Raw genomic sequence first — 23,395 nt, forward strand, 5'->3', positions numbered from 1 at the left:
ATAAACAATACATGTCTGATAGCTCCCTGCAGCAAGCTGGTATCAAGTCAGTTCTGAAACATGCTTTGTACCTTATAATTGATATAGGCCTATCACAACATAATGACCCACCTTGATTCTTCCAGAACTAATGTGCATCCTGTTAAATATTCACATACAGCCAGTGTTTATGTTATAACATTTGATATTCATACAAAGGTTCATGTAAAAAATAAAGCTAAACTGCCCATGCAACTTTTGATATCAAGACAACAAATGCCATGTTGACCTATTCCACCACTGTGACAAAGCCCACAACTATGCTTTGTCCAAGTGGTCCATTTTCCTGCAGCTGCCTTATCAACCCCCTGCTCTTAGCCCAGCTGCTAAGGGGAATTTCTGTGTCACAGTGGCATATGATCCCCGTCAACACGTTGCCGGGCCCCCTCATTCCAAAACATTTGTGGAGCAGCAACAGAAACAACGACTGTCGCTACAGCAATGACTGAGTTTCTGGAGAGCCGGCCGTTCGGTTTGCACTACACCAATGTCTACCTCTCCATATTTGCGCTGTTCTGCTTCAAGCTCTTCATCAAGATCAGCTTAAACATTCTCACACATTTCTATGTTGTCAGAGGAAATCGAAAGGAGGCTGCACGAATTGCTGCCGAGTTCTATGATTTTGGTCAAGGACACCGTGAGTAAAACGTTCTATCTTCACTTCATGTATCCATGTCTGTTTTGGAGTGTTGGGAGATGAACGTAACTACCAGTATCGGTCCAGGATAGGTCCTCACAGATACAATATGGCACTGTGTCTGAGAGCAATCCCTGCACATTTGTCTCTCTGGCCCTGTGGCTTTATGGATTGTTTGGATGGATTTACAGTCAGTTATAACAGTTACAGTGTCTGGTTGGGCAGTATTGACTGGGGATTGCAGCCCTGAAATCAGGCAATGACCTATATACTGTAAGCATTTTGGGGTTAATAAATCCTAGAGGCTTTCATCACCTTCACTGGGCTCTTCACATGCATATTTACCATACTGTGGACATGGTGACGAGGTTACTTACTGGTCCATTGTTAACAACTGAGTCAAGACTATGCATTGTAGAGAGACAGATCACTTGAAAGTCTCAGACAATAGGTGGTGATGTGTTAATACCTGGGTTAAGTCCATTGATTATCAAGTGAAATCATCACCATGTCATCAGGAAAACTTTCATTGACTCATAGACAATATTCCATACAATCAGCGATGTAGTGGAGGCTAAATGCAAGTAAACACAGTTTATCCACCTCTGAAATTTCAAAAAATAGAGTTTACCCACCTCTTATTAGAGTTTATCCACCTGTCAAAAGAGTTTATTCACCAATTGCAACTTTTAACATTCCAAAAATACACATTATCCACATTTACAATATGTACACTCATCAACACTCTAACCATTGATACTATTGATTGTAATAAACATTGGACAATAACCTCCATCATCATCAAACATGTTCTTAATGCCTTTTTAAAAAATCCGATACCGCCTGGCACAGTCCCTCACCGTGATCACAGAATTCATAGTTTAGGCCTACCCACCTCTTATTTTACCACTACATCCCTGATTACAATCAAAACCGCAGGTGAAGCACATTTGACTATGGAAGTATGGTAGATCAATCTTTCAACTAAAGCAGCCTCACTGATAATTGTGTAGGTGGATATAATTCCTTGACATTCCATGAGAGAGTCTGACTTGGGCTACAGATGTAGCCAAAGAGGTAGGATACAGTAGGTTGGCTGGTAAAAGAAAAATGTTTCTTAACCAAAGATGTAATTTGAAGGGTAAAGGGCAGCATTCATTCAGCAAAATGAGCAAATGCTTAAAACAATTTCAGATAAGAATAGCGAGGATTTAGATAGATAGATAGATAGATAGATAGATAGATAGATACTTTATTGATCCCCAGGGGAAATTCAAGGTCTCAGCAGCATACATACAACACAAACACATTCTTTAACAGCAGAAAGAGTAATTAAAGTATATAATATAAAAACACAACTAAGCAGTAAGGACAGTAGAAGATAAAGAATATGCTAAATATACTAAAATACAAATTATTATTTTATTTATTATCAACACTTAATACAATATATAAAAATATACTAAAATACAAATTACAAAAATACAAATTATACTAACACTTAATCTAAATCAATTCTAAAAACAGTATCCACATAGTGGTGATTAATAAATAATTTAGCCAGGATATTGGTAAACACTGACTAAACACCTTTAGGACTAAAGAATTAGGCCTATTATACCTTCTATGTTTTCATTTTTATTTTTTATATAAAACTCCATCAACTGTGGTTATGGCTATCTCTGGCTATCTCTATTAATGTATATTCTGAATCATTGACTAAATGAATAAAGACGTAAAGAGATCAGCAGTCACGTTTTAGTGAATGTGATTTTTAAAAATCATGGAGTAGCCTAGCCTAGAGGTTCTCTCCTCTGGCTTATGGCTACTGTGTGGATGAAAACAAACTGCGTCATACACGTGGTAAAAAGGGGCGGGATCGTGTCGAGGTGTACTTGGACATTGTAGCCTAACATTTCCTCAAAACGCGAGTCGAATCATAATGAATTTAAACATCAACAGTTCCTCTGTGCAGCACAAATGTCTTTCATGCAGCGCCGAGTTAAACAGATTCATAACCTGTGATAAAAATAGCTCGGTGCCATGCTATCCTTTTCCACCGCCTCTTCTCCCCAACCCCTCCCAGTAGAGGTTCCCTGTCGTCTGATACTGCTCATGTTCACCGAGAACCGAGGACCGTGTATAACAACAACAAGCGCTGTTAGCCAATCAGAGCTAGGACCAGCTGGCTCACACTCCCTGGCACTGCGGGCTGTGTAGATCTGATGCAAACATGCCTGAAGTTCCTGCACGGGAAAGCGAGCTCACCGAAAAGATACCAAAGAAAAGGTCATTAGAGGATATATATGATTATCATCCCAGAAAGAGAGCGTGCTGGGGCATTTTAACTAGTCAAGGTGAGTGATCATCGCTTGCCGTCAAACTTTAGGCTACCCCATCACGTGCATCATGTTGTCACCCAGATGTAGAGGTGGAATAGCAATGGACCAGAACACAGCCTAGAAATATTGCAATATTGAATTATTGTGAATACGTTACATTTAGTTTTGATGCCAGACACCCGGCAATGAGCGTTACATAATATCGTAGCAATTCAGTTGGCTTTTTTATTTCCATGGTTGAAATTGTGCTTCACTCGCTTGGTCACTGAAATAATTGGCAGATGTAAATGCAATGTAATGAATATGCAGCCTAAATACCACATCACACCAATAGTAGTCTATAATTATGGAGGTATATTTTAGTTTTATTTATTATTTTTATTTATTTATGTATTTATTATTGTTGTTAGGCTATTATTATTGCTGCCTAAAAGTGGTAGTAGGCTAGAACCTTTACTACTAAGAACCTTAGACTAATAGTCTACAACTGTGATGGGGTAAGACAACAATGGTGGTGGTCCTATTATGGTCTTAGCCTACAACATGTAGTGGCAGTAGTAGTAGTAGTAGTTGTATTAGCAACACCTAAGCAGAGGATCAGGTTGTCATTGACTTTGTGATTTGTTAATCTCAGTTTTCAGGACACTTACACTGTAACCTCTGAGTCACATGTCTGTCACATGAGTCACATTGGTTAATGTCTTAAAGAGGCTTAATCATGATTAGTAAAATCTTCAAGACGTTCCATTTGGATGCTTTGGAGATAAGGCATTATGATATCAATCTCCAAGATTGTGTTGAGAAGGTTGGTCCTTGCAGCTTTTCTGGATTCTCCCAAATCTATTTTGGATTGCCCGACAGTGATATTTGAACTGCCACAGGCTTTACAGTATGGGCCATGTTAGGTAAAATGACATAACAGCATGCATGTTGAATGCCCCTTCTAAACTGGGATACCAGCTAGAACTCATGCAGTGAACTGGATTGTCTTTTGCTGTTCCTATACCTTTTGCCACCATTTACAAAACACTGCACTACATCAGGTTGGTGAGATGTATTTTTACAGTGTAAAGAGGCACAGTATTGCAGTGCTGTATTAGTAACACGTGCTTTAAAGTTCCCTGACAGCGTCAGCCATTAGACTTTGAGCTAGTTTTGCAAAGGATTATGGGAGTGCTGCTGCTGTGTGCTGGAATCCCTGATGAGGTCACTCGGGCAGTTAGTGCTTGTAATATTCATGAGGGACTGCATTCAGTTTTCTTGAATAGACTGCCCGCTGAAGAGCAGTACCAGGCAACCAGTAAAAGGTCCTCTTGTTGCCACCAGTGCTGTCTTTATGTAGTGCATGAATCAAAATGGCAATACTGCTAGTAAGATATGCCAGCTATATTAGAGTGGGTATGTGGTAGATTTTATCCAGGACGCTTAAGGCCTTGTTTTTATTATTTTAAATTCACTTAAGCGAAAGTGAAACAGACTAGTGCCTGGAGGTTATCTTACTGTTTGATTTGTTTAACCATCACTCATTTTCAAATATGGCTGTTGGCAATTCTGGCCCTTAGATTTAGGGCTCGACAGGTGACTGGCCTCCTCTTGTTCACAGGCCATGTCGTACACGTATCAGTGGCTAGATGTTCCATGGGGTGACGGGGACTTGGGTACGTATCGTTCAGCACAGACACCTCGGGTGTGGGCATAGCTGTACTTGGGGAGAGTGTCAGTGTGTGTGTGTGTGTGTGTGTGTGTGTACTGGTGTCTGTCTTAGGTTGGCAGTGGTATGTGTCCCTGGTAGCGGACAGATTTGGGTGAGCAGGGGATATATATAGCTGCTCTGGTTTGGAATGCTGTAACAACTGCAGGAGTGCTAGCCCTAAATGCACAACAACTCTAAAACCAAGGAGGAGTTTTTACTCACAGGTAGTAGTTACAAACAGGGAAGGCGAGTGTGACAGCATGCATCCACATATAAACACTGATAGACTACAAACTGTAGAAATATAAACACAAAACAAAACTGAACTGAACTGAGCTAAATAGGGGAACAGGTCATTGGCTGAAACAAGGTGGAGGTGAAATCAGTGCAGACAATAACCAGGCTAATAAACTGTGGGATGATTAGATAAGAAGATAATGAACAGAATTAGGTGAGAGGCAGAGACGCTGTTGTGTTACCATCTAATATGGATGTTTTGTATGTGCTTTTCAAACAAAATGTGTCCTCATAGCTGTTGCACATATGTGAATAGTGGTACCTCTGCTTTACATTTGGTCATTTGGACATTGAGGGACTGTTATATGTCTATCTGTGATCACACAGATGTACTTTCTTCCTCTCTCATACACACACACACACACACACACACACACACACACACACACTTATCACTTATTCAAACAAAGCTGCTACAACATCAGCACAACACTGATAACATTAGCATTTACATATAATAGTCTTATTTTATTGCTGCAAGGGGAGCTGAAACACAAAATCTTGACTCTCCTTATGCATGAAGTATATTGAAGTGTAACAATACACACATGACCATTGAGTCTTGAATGGATCTTGAATTTGTTATTGTTGCAGCACTTTGCGAGTTCAGTCTTGAGTAGTATCTGAAGAAATTGTTGATTTGTGTTTGTCTGTGTGTGTATGTTTGTACTTTTGTTTGTATGTGCATTTGTCTGTGTGTGTGTGTATGTGCATTTGTCTGTGTGTACGTGTGTGTGTGTGTGTTTCGTAGGTTCCTGGGCTGACCGTTCCCCGCTCCATGAGGCAGCATGTCAGGGTCGTCTGCTGGCTCTCAGGACTCTCATCTCACAGGTACACACACCTGATCACTCCTAGTAATTTATACATCAGCACAGGTGAACCAAAACAAACATACACATGCACTCACAGGGACACCAATCATAATACATGCTGTGTGATATAATGCAATATTGGTGTGCATATGTACATCTCTGCTACATTGTTGATTTCTATGAGGTACAACACAGGAATACTGGACAGTTTGTAAGTTTAAATAACTGTGTCATTTTTATTCACCTAAGGGTTATAATGCAAACATCATCACCATTGATCATGTGACTCCACTGCATGAGGCCTGTCTGGGAGACCATGTTGCCTGTGCCAGGATACTCATTCAGGCTGGTGCAAATGTAAGTCATTCTTATGTGAGGCCTGACTGATGCTTAAGTTGAATGGTTTAATGTCGGTTTATCAGTATGGCTATATCAGACATAAACATAGTATATCTTGCTGTAAATGTGTACCTACAGTACAGCATTTGTCCACCTATGTAGGGGAATCGCATGGACATAAATAATCCTGAATATTATTATTTGGGAGTGATCAATTATCTATTTATACATTTAAATTAATAACACATCAATTTTCTTGCTTTCTGTTTGCTTGCTATCTCTAAATATAGATGATGTAAACGTTCTTATTTGCTCAGCAGATGCCTGTTTTCAAAGAGATAAGGTTAGATATACATTATAGTTCAGCCCAGTTACTGGAACATTGAAAAATAAACACATGATCTGAGGTATAGGAACCAAAACATTTCCTACAACAAGGTTCCTGGAATTGCAATGCACTTTAGTTTCTACAATGGAATACAATAGTGTTCAATGCTCTGTCTTCCTGCTAGGTGAATGCTACAACCATTGATGGAGTGACGCCATTGTTCAACGCCTGTTCGGCAGGCAGTTCATCATGTGTTGAAGTTCTTCTGGAACACGGAGCTAAGCCACAGTCTGAAGCATGCCAGCCGTCACCTATCCACGAGGCGACAAGTAAAGGTGAACTTACCTGTACAAACAGTAATCATGGCCTATAGAAATTAATTTACAAGTGCCACAGTAATATAATATTGTAGTAATTAGGTAACAAGTGGCATTCTCTGTGATGTATTATAAATCTGAGTAGAGTAACTGATTGGTGGTGGTTAGTGAGGTTCGCCCTTCACTGTAAAGCACAGTGGGTGCCTGGATAAAGCGCTTTATAAATGCAAGGTGATTTGGTCTGAGGCTTTTTACGCTTTGTGTAATAACTCAGTAATGTCTGCTGATTCTTTTCTTATTTGAAGAGCTTGTTTAGTTCAAATATATGTTGCTTGAAGGCATGTCAGGTTGTCAAAATGTTGCAAACAACTTTCACCATCTCAGTGTCTTCCCTGTCTGTTTAGCTGTTAAGCTCAGTTAATAAAAAGGAGGCGGGTTGTGATTCTCTGTTTTCAGGGAAAGCAGCATGTGTAGAAGCACTGCTTGCTTGGGGTGCAGACGTAGACTATGAGATTCCACATCTGGGTACTCCACTCTATATTGCCTGTGTCTCTCAGGAGCTCCAGTGCACACAGGCACTTCTAGATGGAGGTATGTGAGCATGTGTGACAATAACTAGAGGAGTGACTGCAAAACCACATTTCTTAAAAGCAGAACAGAAAGAAAAAAAAACGGTCTTGGCTTTACAAATGGCCAATTATTATTACTGCATATTAATGTTAAAGTATACAAGTAAAGTAGCTGGATCTGCTGTTTTATAATATAGTAATTATTATCTGTTCAGGAGCCAATGTACAGAAAGGTCACTTCCTGGAGACTCCTTTGCACGCTGCTGCTCAGAAGGATTGCACAGACGTCATTAAAGTCCTGCTGGAGTTTGGGGCCAACATCAATGCCAAAAACCTGGAGCTGAAGAGACCGGTGGAGACAGCGCCCCCTAGCAGCTTAGCAGAGGGCCTGCTGCTACTCTATGAAGGTAGTGCTTTTCAAGAACAGGCCATTGCCCTGCACTGCTGTGTAATCAGTAATCTTGATGTGGGGCAAAAAACCTCTTTGGCTGTGTGCTTATACTAAGCAGGAATTGAAAGTTTGGCAGACACTGTGACTGTGATCAGTCTTTGGTAACTAGTTTTAGCATATTTCACATTTTCCCAGAAAATAATATTTTTCTATGTGGTAACAGCTGTTATTTTCATGGTAATGTACATGTGTAGTGTTGTAGTGCTTCTTGTCTTAATCATACTGTCTCATATGTCTGAGTATATATTTACAAGTTGTCATGTCAACCCTACAGCAACACCTCGCTCCCTGTTGCAGCTGTGTCGTCTGAGCATCCGAGACTACCTGGGCCGCTCCAGACTGCACCTCATTACCCAGCTCAAGCTGCCCACACTCCTTAAGGGATTCCTGCAGTATAGATAGACACGCCCAGCGCCCAAATCATCCCCCCTCTCTCTTTCTCTCTCTCTCACTCTCTCTCTCACACATACACATACACACACACACACACACTCACTCACTCTGTATGTTTTCATGTCATCTCTCACAGTTTCTTTGACCTCCCAGTGGCCTACATATTTATTTTCTGTACTATTTGCCGTGGCACGGTGCATGTAACACTTCTCCACTCTAGTGTTGTCGGTAACTTGTGTAACTTCTATGTGTACTAAGTATGTTGAATGCTTTTCTCTGGGCGTTAAAGAAGAAATCCAGGGAGTTTTCACATAGATCTCCATTTATCGAGGTCACCGAGTACTGTTGGTACGAAAAAAAAACCTGAAAACAATCAGTTTTACCTAGCTCGAGTTGCTACAGCCAGCAGCTAACGCAGCCAGGCAGCTACAGCGCTACACTCTGGGGCATGTATGTACATGGGAACTCACAGATGGCTGTAGCAACTCGTGCTAGGTAAAACCGATTGTTTTCATTTTTTTTCATACCAACAATACTCGGTGACTTCGAGGAACATAGATCTATGTGAAAACCTGCCAGACTTCTCCTTTAAGCCTTAATGCCAGGATGATCGATGAGGAAATGGAACTGTGCTGAAAGCATCATTTTAAATTTAATACTCACTATGTGACAAGTAGACAAGTAAGATTTACATAGAGACACTCCCTACGCAGGAGTGAGAGCGTGTTATTCAAAACGGCTTCTCATCATATGTCTGCAATGTGGTCATTTGCATCATGGCAGTCGGATATGTGAACTAAAGAGCCATGACTCACTCAAACCCTCCCTGATATTTTCCCCCTTAGTTTTAGTTAGTGTGTTAAGTGCTGACACTGATCATGAAGATTTGTGAGTTTTGGTTATGGGTGATTGTCCATTCGGACACGCCTGAGAGTCCAGTTTAATATCCAAGTGTCGACCAAGAGTAGACCAAATGTGGAACAAAAACTGTAATTGGGTTCTAACCCTAGGAAGATTTGGTCTGGAACTAAATTTATCTTAATAATTATTTTGGGCTTGAAACAACTTATGGTATTCAACAGCTGTGGTATGGAAATACCTCAAATACATGCTTGATACAGAATGGCCCAAACAGCCTCAGTTGTAATATATGTATGTATGTAAAATAACCCGACATTGTAAAGTTTGTGTCAAATGTGAAGGGACAAAAAAAGTAAGGAAAGTGCTTGTGCCAAGGACTGTGGGCATTGGTCCTGTTGTCCTCTAAAACTACTGCAAATCTACTCTACTGATCACTGATTTTTGTGCCAGTCCCTAATGCACAGATGTCATTTCAGATGTGAATTGTTGTTGAATCTTATTTCTTGTCAGTCAGTCATGAAAAGTATATTGTGTGTGTGTGTATACATTTTACATACATATCAGTGACATTCAGAGAAAGTCAATTTCATTTGTGTCAAATAAATGTTGACCGATGCTACAAAGTGTGTGTGTGTGTGTGTGTGTGTGTGTGTGTCAGAGAGAGAGAGAGAGAGAAAGGGTTTAATGTAGCAAACTCTCAGTTTCAACGACACTGCTTTTTCATGTTTAAAAAATACATTTCAAATGCCATCACAATGCCCAAGACCTGTGCTGTTAAATAGCTTAAGTGCACTGACATCTCTCAACATATCAAGGGAACAGCCAATATTAGAAACATGGGGTAAGGAAATGAAAGGTGCTCCAGCTAGGTCATGAAATGTGCTGTATTTGGGGCCAAAAAGTAAAGATAGTTGTTGTATATCACAAAATCATGGCAAGCCTTCTGAGATGTTTGACCATAGAGCAGGCATGGCTCTTATGACTGGTTGACTCAGCATCACACACCTTATGGAAAAGTAACCTATATAGGTATGGAAATGGGCATTGGAAATATTCATAATTCAGAAATGGTAGACTAGACTCTGGTATAGGCGACTTGTTCTTGTCTTCTGAACCACGAGGCAATTTTCAAAAATATCAGCAGAGGGCAGAGTAACATTTCTTCAGTGTACCGTTGTCTACTGTACATCCGTAGGCTGTTGACACTTGCGTAACACGTCAAAACCAATAGCTGTCAATCGCGATAATTAGTTTAAGTCCAGCTATAGATCTATCTTATGTAGACTACTAGGAGGCTTGTTGATGCCTGAGCGTCCATTAATTAGAGTATGATGTACACTATGTTATTTCCTCTATTTCATCTGTGGCTGTAGCTGTTGACAAGAAGAGGGTCATGGCGTAAAAGACCGTAAAGTCAATTGCGCGTGAAATTGCGCAATCATCTGACATATGAGCAACACCTAATTAAATCAGATAGGCTACAGATCCAGGCGAACTGGTCCTTCGTTAGTGATTCGGGTTCAAGGTCAACATATTATTTTGGAAGAGCACGCATGCGTTGATCACATATCACATGCAGCTGAATGTTTAAACTGTTGCCGTGAGCTGTGTGTAGAAGATAAGCTCACTCGGAGCGAATCCGTTAGTCGTGCGAATTAGAATAGCCTATCACCAGGACTGTCCCCTGTGTTTGGAAGTATGACCACGAAAGATTTCAAAGACCCCATTATCAAACGTCAAAGGGAAGTAACATAGACGTTTATCTTCTATTAGATATGTTAAGTTTTGAATTCTGACTGACGAGCTCCGGTAAAGCGAAACAAAAGCGACATCGGGACCGACCAAATTGGGTTGCAAGAGCCTATTCTGAAATCTCGTGTGATCAAGCAAAGGAATGAGCGATTTGCGATTTTGGGACCAGTTAGAACCTGGCAGCTCCGATGTGGACTGGTGTGAAGGCAATTACCTGATATATCCAAACATTGCGGAGTTTTACAACACGGTCTGTACTTGAGTCTTTCCTTCCAACTTCTCTAAAATATTTTGTGTTCGCGGTCTCTTTAACCGGGTTGGTCATCCACACATTTTGGTTAGCCTAGATTAAACAAGTAGCGAGAACTCGAATGCCACGAATCATGACATATCCTTGCGTGCGTGCCACGGTCACAATAGACGTTAACTAAGGTTTTGATATATTTCTGGAAAATATATGTTGCATGGCCTATTCAGCTGACAGTATGATAACAAAGACAGTATGCTGGCATGTGTCACTTTCTGTTTATAGCTTACACTCTTTTGTTTTTATTTTAGCATTTTGTGGCAGTCTTTTTGCTCATATTTCCTTTTGACAATTGTTTTATCATTTCAGATCAGCAACATCTTGTTTTTTATTTTGCCACCTATTTTGATGTGGTTATTCCGTCAATATGCCACACATTACAACAGTGGAATTTATCTAATATGGATTCTTCTGGTGGTTGTAGGTAAGTAGAATTACATAATTTAGAAAGGTGGACCACTAATACCTTGTTCTCTACCATGGATAATAGCTTCACCAAATGTCATAATTAAACTCGAAAGAAACTCCGTGGGTTTCCATTAACTAATCCATTTGTAGGCAATGCATTTTAGCACCAGAAATGGGATTTTAAATAAATAAAAATGAATTTAAAAACTCAAACTCCTGTCGTTTAAGTCGTTGGCCTGTATGTTTTGATCTAACTTGAAATATGAAATGCAGTGTGTAAATAAGTGTTAGGCTTACAGATCTGTATTACTGATTTCACTTAACAATTTTGGAAGAACGGCTGTCTTAAAACAACATGACCACAAGATACATTCTACTTGTGCTTATTTTCCAGTAAACAAACGTATATCTCCTCAGTCAATTCACACTGTTAGCCTGTAGTCTTAGACCAATAACCTCAGTGTCATGCACAAATTGTAGACTATGTGAAGAACTAGGCCAAAGTTTAATCATCAGGTCAACCACAGATGTGCTTGACGGTGAAAGACATCCAGCTCATAAATATCCCGAGAGGTCATCATATTTCAAACTTGCAGTCGGCAATAGAAGTAGGCCCTGGTCCCCAGGCCACTCACTCCACATCTCCAAAACAAACGTTGCTTTCTTAAACACTGTTCAGACATAAAATTACACAGATTTGTGAAGATACCATAGCCACAAATCTAGTGACTTCTCACTGTTTTTTTGTTGTTGTTGTGTGTTTGTTTTAGAGAACAGGCTCATTGTGCAAGGATTACTTGACAGTTGGAGTATAGCCCCACCTCTAACCCTAGTAATGGATTTATACTCTTTGACTGGACTACAGTTGCTATGGATGTTCAGTTTGGTGTTTGTTTAAGCGGACATTATCAACATAGATAGAACAGCCCATGTTGGAGACGCCCCCCCATACACCCACTTGTGTAGATAGTGCAGTTCCTCCACAGATATCCAAACATACACACACCTCTAAATAAATACCCCGCTTCACCCATCCACTTGGCCCTTGCCCCTTAAACAGTAAATGTCTTTAGTACTTAGATATTCCTACAATTCCCTTCAAGATGGGATGAAGTGTGCATGGGTTATGAGTTGTGAGTAAAGTGGTGGAGTTGCTTCTCTTGGGCATCACTTTCTTATCAGAGGTGTACGGTCAGGATTTTTCTAATAATACACAGAAACAATGACTGTTTTCAGATTCAATCCATATGATGATTGGCTTTTCGTTGAGTCAAAAACATATGTAGTGCAGACTTTAAACCCTGAGATCTTCAGTTGCTTCACTTGCTAAGAGGCTTAATCAAGTCTTAATCTGGGATTATTGTGTTAGAAAGAAAACCCCTTAAAAGCACAGATGTTGAAAGTTCATGGCTTGATACATTGTACAATTAGTATATTTAAGGGTTATCGTGCGATGCTCATTGTTGTACAAATACAGTAATTGGCACAGATATGTGTACAGCTCTTCTTTATTATATTTAGAGAAAACTTGATGAAGTTTAGCTCCCACTAGCAATAACTAGTCACATGCTAACATTGTTCAAACTAAGTTGTCGTATGATATTGAATGTGACTTTCCTGTGAGTGTGAATGCCCTAAAGCCCTTTTGCGATGCAGGCGTTCTCAAAATAACTTCATATGGATTAAATTGCATGTAGCGTCAATAATGTCTTGATGATACAGTTGAATCTAATCTAATCTAATGTACCTCCTCCCCTCTTTCTACTACAGGTATTGGGTCTACATACTTCCATGCCACTCTCAGCTTCCTGGGTCAGATGCTGGATGAGCTAGCCATTCTTTGGGTGCTGATGTGTGCAATTGGAATGTGGTTTCCAAAGCGATACCTGCCGCGAGTTTTCAAGAAGGACAGGTTAGACACCTCACACAGTAATTATTGAGAATTTAAGACAACAGGCTGTTCAGCAGCTGAGTTCAAGCAATAATAAGCAAGGGTAATGAAAACAAAGAATTCTGTTGAATGGACGCAAATTGCTTGAACTCAGCTGCTGAACAGTCTGTTGTCTTAATCATCCCCTTCACAATGGATGATACAAGGAGACAGATACCCGTGAAGCACACACACTCTGGGTCTAGCAAGACACACTTCTGTAGTACATTCAGAATGATCATCTTTCTGGTATAGCTCTGTACTTCCCAGGAAAAGAAATGAGCTTGATGTCAGCATATGTCTGCTTAAAATCCTGAAATAAACATCCACGTGCTGTACGCAAGTCACCTTTGTCATGGCGACTGATGAACCCCTATCTCGTGACAGATGTTGGAGAAAGACTTTTCTGACTTTCAGTCTGTTTGAGATTAGTTCAGCTAGAACACTGGGGAATTTATCTGCATGGAATTTATATATGGCTTTCCGTTTGTGAAATGGAGTTGCCTCTTTTGATGGACCAGTGGACTGTGTTAAGTGTTAACTGATTTGATGCACCAGTGGACTGTGTGAAGGGTTAGCTGTTTTCTGACATACTCCAGAGCCCCAAGTGGCTATATTTATCACATCATGATGGTGTCTCATGCAGTGTCTTCTGAGGAACGTCACACACACACACACACATGCAACAGTTATTTCTGGCTCAGCACTACACATGGACTGGCTGTTGTCCAGATTCTCTGAATCTTTTCACAATATTATGTACTCTATGGTGAAAGTATTTCCGATTCTTTGGCTTCTTTGCAAGGTTACATTGAGAAATGCTCTTTTCACAATTCTCTCACAAAGCTTGATACTAAATGTTAAGCCACAAACCATCCTGAGCCTTTGATGGATTCTCCTTTCATAACCAACCATGACACCCTACCAGTTCTCTTGCTTATTGAGATTTGTGTAACTTTTGCCCATGTACCAAGAGTCTTGCAGGCATTGTTTAGTTAAGTCAGTCAACCAAAACCAAATCACTTATCTTTACCTTTGTGAGTTATATAATGAGAATTTACAAATTACCACATAATTGGAAATGGGGTGTACAGAAATATCACTTCCCTTCAACATCCATTATACATCTTAACATGTTGAACTTTCAGGGTTACTCTATGTTAGTTATGCTAGTGCTCTCTGGTAAACTGTGTGTCATGTGACGTTTGGTTCCTCTCTGCCCAAGAATAGTGTTGTCCAGACAGAGGTAGCGCTGACACTATTAACATGGGCTTGTTGTGTCATCAGTTCATGCTCTATTGTTAGGCAGCAGGGATGGTTGCCTGTCACAACAAGTCCTAGAAATGCACCACAGTGTGGAAGGGGGGAGAGAGAGTCCGAATTACTTATTTGCTTTCAATTATATCTGGGGAACAAAATCTGACCTTCTAGTTATAGGCATTGGAGTCTTTCCAGGATTATCTTTCTAGTAAACAGATTGGCTTTTCTTTTATTCGATGCAGGCCTTTTTAAAGGGTCAGCGTTTGTTCTGTTTTTTTATGTATGAATGGTGTGTGTGTGTGTCTGTGTGTGTGTCTGTGTGTGTGTGTGTGTGTCTATTTTCAGTGTTTCCCAAACATATAGGCAACAAATATAGGGCTAAATCACAGTTTGCAAAGGTGTGCCTTCTCCGAGTTCCTCCCAACACCCTTTCATTGTGATTCTAAACTAAATCACAGTTTGCAAAGGTGTGCCTTCCTGTTTAGGTCCTTATCCGTGTGACTGGTTCCCTTGCCTCTCCCCTCCAGGTCGCGCTTTAAGGTAGTGATCGGCGTGCTGTCTGGCGTAACCACGGGCCTGGCCTTCATCAAGCCTGTCATCAACTCCGTGTCCCTGATGATGCTGGGCATCCCCTGCACTGTGCTGTTGATCTCCGAGCTCAAACGGTGAGGGACATCTCTATCTCTCTCTCTGTCTCCCTCTCTACTCTATCTCTCTCTATATATATATCTCTCTCTACTCTCTCTCTCTCTCTCTACTCTCTATCTCCCTCTTCTCTCTCTCTCTGTTTCTCTCTCTCTCTGTCTCTGTCCCCCTCTCGGTCTCTCTCTGTCTCCCTCTCTACTCTATCTCTCTCTATATATATCTCTCTCTACTCTCTCTCTCTCTCTACTCTCTATCTCCCTCTTCTCTCTCTCTCTGTTTCTCTCTCTCTCTGTCTCTGTCCCCCTCTCGGTCTCTCTCTGTGTCAAGCACAACATGCCAATGAAGGAAGGTGACCCATTTGTTTGAGCAATTAAGATTTGCATGGCCCAGCATTGTAGGGTACCACACAGCACTGCCTGGACAGTGCTTGTCACCCCATTCACTCTCACACAGAGTTGAAAAAGGTTTCCAACCTTTTCCATTCACAGTCTGTGGGGAGATGGTTTGCATGAGTTATGGGGAGCAACAATAATAAAATAACTGAAGCTATTCAAGTCTTTCGAACGCAATAGGCATCCGTTGGCGGTCATTTGCCTGTTAATTTGCTTAGTGGTCAGTAAAATTGCGAGCATGCAAATATGAGAGTATTTGAGCATCAGGTCAAGGGGTCATAGAGAGACTTGTGGGCCTTTTAAAAAAATAAATAAATAAAGCTGCATCGCATGATCAATCTGACCTTAGCAGGGTGCACAGAGCACTGCTGGCTACTTCCAGCTGTTCCAGAGTTAATGAGGCAAACTCACTCAGTGTGTGTGTGTGTGTGTGTGTGTGTGTGTGTGTGTGTGTATGCGTACGCGTACGCATGCATGAGCAGTAATCGTGGAACGTGGCTCTCTCTATGCCTTGCTACGTGCTGCTTTTTCCTGCTGAACCTGTGCAGTGTCTTCATGTCATTACTGAAAGATTTTGATGGGAAAAGAGATTCCTGCTTTTATAGGTAACCTGGCAGTTAAATGGCACTAACTTTTCATTTTGCACCAACATATCATTATAAAAGCATATAAAATAAGATATGCGATTCTGAAGAAAAAATAGTGAACTTGGCATCAAATGATGGGGTTGTTAAGCATATTTGTGCAATGTCTGTGGAATTACAGTATTTTGTATACTTAGCACTAGGAAAGGAGTTACACACAGTGTGTCTCTAAAAATGGCATCCTTAGAAAGTCCTCTGTACACTACATGGTTCTACAACTAGGTAGTGGGCTGCTGCCTCATTTCAGTACCACATTTTAAATCTCTTTAAATGCTATACTAAATGCTAAAATGTAGTAATTTATTAAGGAATGATTATGGTATTCATACGCAGTGATAAAAAAAAAAATGGGTCTAACGTTAGGTGGAGTAAGGTCTGTAGGCATTGAACCCTGCCTCACTTGGCCAGCTATTTTGCCCCTGACCCCCGTGCTCTGTGTGACAGTGGCTGATGTGGCGGACTACTTGTTTTTGCACTTTGGGTCAGAGGCCTGCTGTCCCTGGCTCCGTATAGGCCCAAACCTCTCACCCGTTTGGAATGCTGTCCTCTAACACAGATGATGGCCATTGTCTTTGAGTTGGACTGAAATTCCTGTTCAGTGGAGGTCACTGATGCCTTGCCTCACGCCTCTCGCCTTAAGAGGCCTATGGCATAAATGTGTGGTCTGTTCCTTGAGAATCTGGTTCAAGGAATTGACTGAAAAGAAAATTAAACAAATGGCACATTGACAGGTTTCACTGGATCTGCTGGTTCTGAGTCTCTGAGAAGGTTAGAACTTTGTTTCTGATGTTGTTTTTGTAGGAAGTCCGACTGGCGCTTGTGGTATTGTTCCATGTCTATTTGCGATGATGGATGTTGAGTTAAAGAAAGTTTGGGCACGGTTTGGCGGCAGTCCACTCTGTTAACACAGCAACTGTGAGTTGCTAGGAATTCTTCTCTGATGACTCACCAACTCTGCCCTCAATGACATTGTTTTACTTGGCATTAGTCCATGTCTTCCTTTTTATTTTATTCTTGGATAAAATGTTTGGCATGTTTGACCCGGGCTATTCCCATCTCTTCCATGAACTGGCCAATTTAGGCCGGAATTCCAGAGCTGGTCTTAATTTAAAGTGACAGCTGGTCTGGTGGTGTACGTGTCCACAAGCGGTCTCCCTTCTCCCATTGTAGTGTTGTTTTCCCATACTGTAAGCACTAGTTTGAATATAACAGTACTCGTAAGTATAATATAAAACAGCTGTGTATGTATGAAACTGCATTTCTGCAGTTCTGTACTATATATTTCCAAGTTCTTTATGCACCTTCTTTATGTCTTAACATTCAGTATGTAAACCACTCTCAGCTGAATTGTGTCTTTAAATAACATTCCACCAAGATGAGGCCATCATTTCAAGAGCCATCTGAGGAGACACTGTTGTGGATTTCACACTCTAAACCGATCACTTTCCCAGCAAATCCATGTGAATATATGTTTGGGAGATAACTGGTAGCATAATGTAAACAGTCTTTTAACTGCCTCAAGTGAAGTGTTTTCCCCCACTCTGCCATATGGCTCTGTAAGCAGCATCTGAAGGCCATTCCTATCTTTTCACTTCAAGAGGAAGAGCTGACCGCTCCTATCCTTACCGTTGTGATCTGTTTACATTTCCACTCTCTTGATCCACTTCCTTTAATCTTAATCTTCATCAGTGTCCTGTCTCTGACGGTCCTCCTCCAACCCACAGCGTCCCTCCTCGGCCTGGCCTTATCGTCTTCCTCCAGCCCTGACCCACACCCTCTCGGCTGTGTTGTGTCCGGCGACAGCTCTCAGCCACATGTGTGTCCACTTACATAAGCATCATCAGCCATGCCGTACTCAGGCTGTTGTGTTTGGAGAACATGCCAACAGCTTGATTTGTCCGTTAGCCCAGAATTATTGTCGTCGACAGATTCTATAGACTTAGAATTTGTGATCTCGAGAGACTAGGCTGGCTGAGCAATAATTTAGAAGGGAGTTTTTCATAGCACTGCTGAATACACAAATCGGGTGTAGGCTACACAGCTGGGTGAACTGCAAAAGGTGTCTATTGACACTACAAAAAAGGAAACAGGAATAAAGAAACCCATAGTCCAAGTGTTGAACAGCTGTTTGTCACTGTGGTGACACCAACACCATCTTCATCAGTTTAACAGCCATCAGATGCCAATGCTAGTTTTAGAATTGGGCCCGTAAAAGAGGTTAGTCACCTCCACAACATAATATGCCTGTAAACTTTTTTGGAGTGTCTTGAGCTTTGATGTCAATTCCTTTGATTATGTACGTGTGAGGGACAAACTTGTGAGACAACGGACATGAAGGATAATGTGTGTGTGTGTGTGTTTGTTACTGTAGGTGTGAAAACCTCCGTGTGTTTAAGCTGGGCCTGATCTCAGGGTTCTGGTGGACGTTGGCACTGCTTTGCTGGATCAGTGATCGCATTTTCTGTGAGATGTGGTCCTCGGTCAATTTTCCCTATCTGCACTGTGTATGGTAAGTGACCGCCCCTCAGCTCATCTCTAATAGGGATGCACCAATTCTGAAATGTTGAGCCGATACAGATGTTTTAGATGTTTTGGGGGGCAGCCGTGGCCTACTGGTTAGCCGGTTCGAACCCCGACCAGTAGGCACGGCTGAAGTGCCCTTGAGCAAGGCACCTAACCCCTCACTGCTCCCCGAGCGCCGCTGTTGTTGCAGGCAGCTCCCTGCCCCGGGAATAGTGTGTGCTTCACCTCACTGTGTGTTAACTGTGTGCTGAGTGTGTTTCACTAATTTACGGATTGGGATAAATGCAGAGACCAAATTTCCCTCAAGGGATCAAAAGAGTATATATACTTATATAAAAAATGATTTGGACGATAACCACTGCCGACTCTGATATGTTTTTTTTTTTTGTTTGTTTACTTTGTTTATTTTGTTGATTATACCCTTTAGTGACAAAGAAACAAAAGTATTCATGATAAAAAAAGATAACTGAACCGTTTTCAGGTCTTTCAGCCCTGCTGAATCTGCTACATTTCAATGTCTGAATGTGCCAGTCTGCACATAACACAACATTTAGCTAGTGCAAAATTGATGACACATTAGCCACTGCAATCTATAAATGTTTTGCTTGACAGGTCGATACCTATCAACAAGGCAGATATCAGCTTATACTGATGTTAGGCTGATATATCCGTGCATCTCTACTAGATCCAAGCATTTTTAGCTCATGGTCCCAATAGACGGGTTTCCCGTTTACCAACAAAACTAGATGCGCGCGCAGCCGTGGGGCAGAAGACGCTTGGTGGCCGTCCACAACATTATAAACTTAACCTAATAGTCGGCTGCTGTAAGCTATACAAGACATTACCGTAGAGCAACATTTGTCCTGGTTTGTGGTTTGATGCTTGTGGTCTTCCCTCTAGGCACATCCTCATCTGCCTGGCCTCCTACCTGGGCTGTGTGTGTTTTGCATACTTTGACGCCGTCTGCGAGGCTCCGGAGAGAGGGCCAGTCATCCTCTTTTGGCCCAGTGAGAAATGGGCCTTCATCGGAGTCCCTTACGTCACCCTGCTCAACGCTCAAAACAAGTCGCCCATCAAGATGACCTAGTGCTCACGCTGCAAGGCTTTGAAGTGCTCTACCTCAGCTCAACCTCCCGGAGGTGCTCCGAGCTTTATAAAACAAACTCACTTCTCCTCAGGGCTGGAAAGGGTTAAAGAACAAATCCCCCCCCAACCATTGATAAGCACATAGCTGAGGCTGGATATGGTGTGTTTTCTGCACAAAGTTCTCATTTTTCTGTAGATACAAGAGACCTTTGGTCTGACTATGAAGGGTTGGTTTTGTGAGGTATTTTTTGCCACAACAGCTATATTGGTACATTTAAAGGTACATATCATTCTTTCAGGAATGAAAGTTCAAAAACATATCAACTCAAAGGCAGGTAGTGTGCATTATTGAGGAAAAGGTCAAATAAGCTCTATTGGAGTTTAACAGCATTATTGAATTCTCAGAGAGAGATATCCAAATCCAGATGCCAAACATTTTCTTTTACATGTCAGAGATTGTCTGGGAAGAATTTAAATTAGTTCACCTACCACTGCCACATCACATTTGCTATCAAATTGTGTATGTGTGGAAAGCTCACAGTCAGACATTTGGCTATGAGAATTAGCCAAATATATGATGAAAAGCCATTACATGTGATTTGCCAAAAGAAGATCTGCTTTGTACTAAGTTTGACTGTGGTGACAAGTGACAAAAATTGTGTTAGAATGTTTAAAAGTGGCTTAAAGTTATAATCCATAATTCATAATTCTGCACTTTTGAGTTTTATCACACCAATGCTTTTGTTGAATGTCCAGATAAGTGTTTTGCACCCTGGCATCTTTTCAGTCCAGGGGCCAATAACCTTCTCCACTCCAAAGCATTACCTGCTGACATCTTAATGCCATATCCTTACATACCAGTGGTGTAGGTAGTTGTTTAGCATTAGAGCAGTTATCTGAAGTATTGTGTTGATTGTTAATTTGAAGAGGTTGGAGATATATTAACCATGCACAAGTTATGTTTATAGACCTCTCCAGAATAAGTCCCGCCTCAACTTTTTTTACATCCAAGTGCCGGTGCCACGACAATCAAAAAATCCAGTGGAAACTAGATGGCAGAAGTGTGTAGGCCAATCTGCCCACCAGTTTTTCTACTTTACTACCTACAGATGTTTTACCGGTATGATATTTCGAAACGCCGTGTTATTTCCCTTAGACAATCGACGCCCGGAAGTTGGATGGATACGGAAGTTACGGAGGCGGGACTTATTCTGGAGAGGTCTATTTGCTTAGAAATCAAGATGAAGATTTTAAATGATGGGCAGAGTAGCAGTTTGTAAAGTCAGTGTAGTTCAAACATAATCTTATTTACTCATGTATATTATTATTAACATTTACTATTGGTATGCAACGAACAGATGTGTCAGATTTGTTTGAGTAAAAATGCTTTTCTATATTTTGAATAATTTTAAGCTTTAGATGAATAAGTTCAGATAAAAACCGTTGGATTTCTCGTCCACCGTGCATAACCAGATGTGCTGGATGCCATGTCACTTAAATGTGAAATCATTTATATTATTCTATATTTATCCTCCCAAGTGCGCATGAGCACACGTCTATCCGGAGGCTGTAATCCGTCTTATGTGCTCCCCCTACTGGCAATAATTAGACGTTCTTGAAAAGAGCAAAGGGTCACTTTTTATTTTTAGATAGGCCTACCTCTTAAATCTCTGAGTGCCATTACGGCACCTCGCGGGCGGTGTTGTTACGTGTGTACATTAAACAGTGTAATGGGACACTACATCACATTTCAGTCATATAGGCTTGAATATGCCACATGACATTTTCAATAGTAGCCTAAACGTGACAAATCATACAGGCCTGACTCAGCCCAATTAAATATACTATGGGCCACACTTATGGGACAAATACAAAACATAATTCAAACATATGTTGTGCCAAAGAGTAGAGGGACAATGTCTGTGCCGCAGCTGAAGAAGACATTTTTCAAAGGTAAAATTGTGAAGGTATAGGCGCATTGTGGCTGTGTCTCATTCAAACATGTCAGACCGTTTTAACTGAAAAGGAAGAGGGTATATTTTGCACAATGCGTGTCTTTGCACTGGTAGCTTAAGGGAAATGATTTGTTAAATTGTGAAAGTGCTCTACAATGTACCCTATAAGAATGTACTGTATTTTGACATGTTAATTCTATAAATAAACTTGCAATAAATTGTGTAATAAAGAAAACAGTGTTACATCATTTAGTTTATTATCTTAAGAACACCACACATTTTGGGACAGAACAGTGAATAGCTCAGACCAATCAAACATTTTCAGAATGAAAAACAAAATTAAGTGATATTTACATACAATAATTCATACATGACATGAAAAAAACAATATTGCCGTTTCTAAAGCTACTGAAACATGGAAGCCGTTTCCATGTGAGGAACATCTTTGAGTGTCTGAGACTAATTTCCAATACTGGGATCAATCAAGACTGGTTCACCACGATTGATGAAATGCCTTCCTGTATGCTCCTTGCACTGGCACTCTTCAACCATTTTGATGTCTTTAGTAACCTCTGCGCTGTCTTTACATTTTAATTGCACCGCTTTTTGGATTAATTTCACTGGTGAACACAACAGACAGGCGGTGGAATCGTCACTGGTCAACGGGGTGCCGCATTTTCCGAAGCAAACGTTGTTTTTCAGTAGCTGGGGTTCGCAGTCTTCGTGGGAAACTCTCTGTAAATTAAACATAGGTGCAAACACATACAATTAGCCGATATGTCCTCTCAATATAGTGGGTCTAACATTTAGCAGAAAGATAGGCAATAAGAACATGTCTTTACCTGCCAGAAAGGAATTGCTCGACATTTCTCCTGACGTACTTCGTTGTTCTGGATAGGTAGGACATATTGAAACCCTGATCGTCTTCTGTATAAGAAATGATTCCAGAACCCTTTAGCATTCCTGTCATTAGGTTTGTTTGTAGGACTTTGGAATTTGGGTACTCGACTATCTGACCCAGGATGTCCCATCGGCACAGAAAAGCCATCACTCAAATGCTCAACGGACGAATAATCTGTTTGAGTACCTGCCTTTCCAATATCCCTCGGTAGGCCTATGTCTTCTCTGGTGGGTATGTCAAGGCTATGAGTTTCCTTTTTCCTTCGCAACTGTCTATTCGCCCTGAAGTGAGTCTGAAATGAAATTCCCAATATCTCCATGACCATTACCCAAATCAGAAGAATAGTTTGACTGACTAAATGCATCTTGTAAAACGCTATCTCAATTCAGTTTGTCCGCTGAGAAAACCTAGCCTACTGAAATACAGGATGGATTTATCCAGACTAAATAGGTGTTGCTGTTGGCCCCTTCATCCGTTTGGACACCTTGAGTGCGAATGTGACACTTTGTCACCG

The 23,395-nt window shown here is 41.0% G+C and overlaps 2 protein-coding genes across 5 annotated transcripts; both read left to right on the forward strand.

The window, feature by feature from the left end:
- Positions 1 to 442: 442 nt before the first annotated feature.
- Positions 443 to 9,701, forward strand: asb5b (ankyrin repeat and SOCS box containing 5b). Of its 4 annotated transcripts, none has more exons than XM_048242674.1 (8): positions 641 to 676; positions 4,622 to 4,676; positions 5,760 to 5,839; positions 6,070 to 6,177; positions 6,672 to 6,822; positions 7,261 to 7,395; positions 7,589 to 7,780; positions 8,099 to 9,701. In XM_048242674.1, the coding sequence occupies exons 1-8, from the start codon at positions 656 to 658 to the stop codon at positions 8,224 to 8,226; spliced, it is 870 nt and encodes a 289-aa protein (XP_048098631.1). In that variant the 5' UTR covers positions 641 to 655; the 3' UTR covers positions 8,227 to 9,701. The 4 variants fall into 4 exon arrangements, with proteins under 4 accessions (XP_048098622.1, XP_048098631.1, XP_048098641.1 ...); XM_048242693.1 differs by lacking the exon at positions 641 to 676 and adding an exon at positions 2,907 to 3,033; XM_048242665.1 differs by lacking the exon at positions 4,622 to 4,676 and having other exon boundaries at positions 443 to 676.
- Positions 9,702 to 10,281: 580 nt separating this feature from the next.
- On the forward strand, positions 10,282 to 22,215 carry LOC125294224 (alkaline ceramidase 2-like). Its single transcript, XM_048242704.1, has 6 exons — positions 10,282 to 11,080; positions 11,447 to 11,561; positions 13,316 to 13,457; positions 15,263 to 15,400; positions 18,788 to 18,925; positions 19,840 to 22,215. Exons 1-6 carry the CDS (start codon positions 10,973 to 10,975, stop codon positions 20,024 to 20,026), a joined length of 828 nt encoding a protein of 275 aa, XP_048098661.1. The 5' UTR covers positions 10,282 to 10,972; the 3' UTR covers positions 20,027 to 22,215.
- The last annotated feature ends 1,180 nt before the right edge of the window (positions 22,216 to 23,395 follow it).

This window comes from Alosa alosa, chromosome 1 (genome assembly GCF_017589495.1).
Source record: "Alosa alosa isolate M-15738 ecotype Scorff River chromosome 1, AALO_Geno_1.1, whole genome shotgun sequence".
NCBI classification, from domain to species: Eukaryota; Metazoa; Chordata; class Actinopteri; order Clupeiformes; family Clupeidae; genus Alosa; species Alosa alosa.

Bases quoted from the DNA above. Each gene is read 5' to 3' on its own strand.
- asb5b (XM_048242665.1), top strand. From the start codon at position 481: ATGACTGAGTTTCTGGAGAGCCGGCCGTTCGGTTTGCACTACACCAAT. The intron at 677-5,759 runs GTGAGTAAAACG...TGTGTTTCGTAG, and splicing joins TGATTTTGGTCAAGGACACC to GTTCCTGGGCTGACCGTTCC. The intron at 6,178-6,671 runs GTAAGTCATTCT...TCTTCCTGCTAG, and splicing joins TCATTCAGGCTGGTGCAAAT to GTGAATGCTACAACCATTGA.
- LOC125294224 (XM_048242704.1), top strand. From the start codon at position 10,973: ATGAGCGATTTGCGATTTTGGGACCAGTTAGAACCTGGCAGCTCCGAT. The intron at 11,081-11,446 runs GTCTGTACTTGA...TTATCATTTCAG, and splicing joins TTGCGGAGTTTTACAACACG to ATCAGCAACATCTTGTTTTT. The intron at 13,458-15,262 runs GTTAGACACCTC...TCTCCCCTCCAG, and splicing joins CGAGTTTTCAAGAAGGACAG to GTCGCGCTTTAAGGTAGTGA.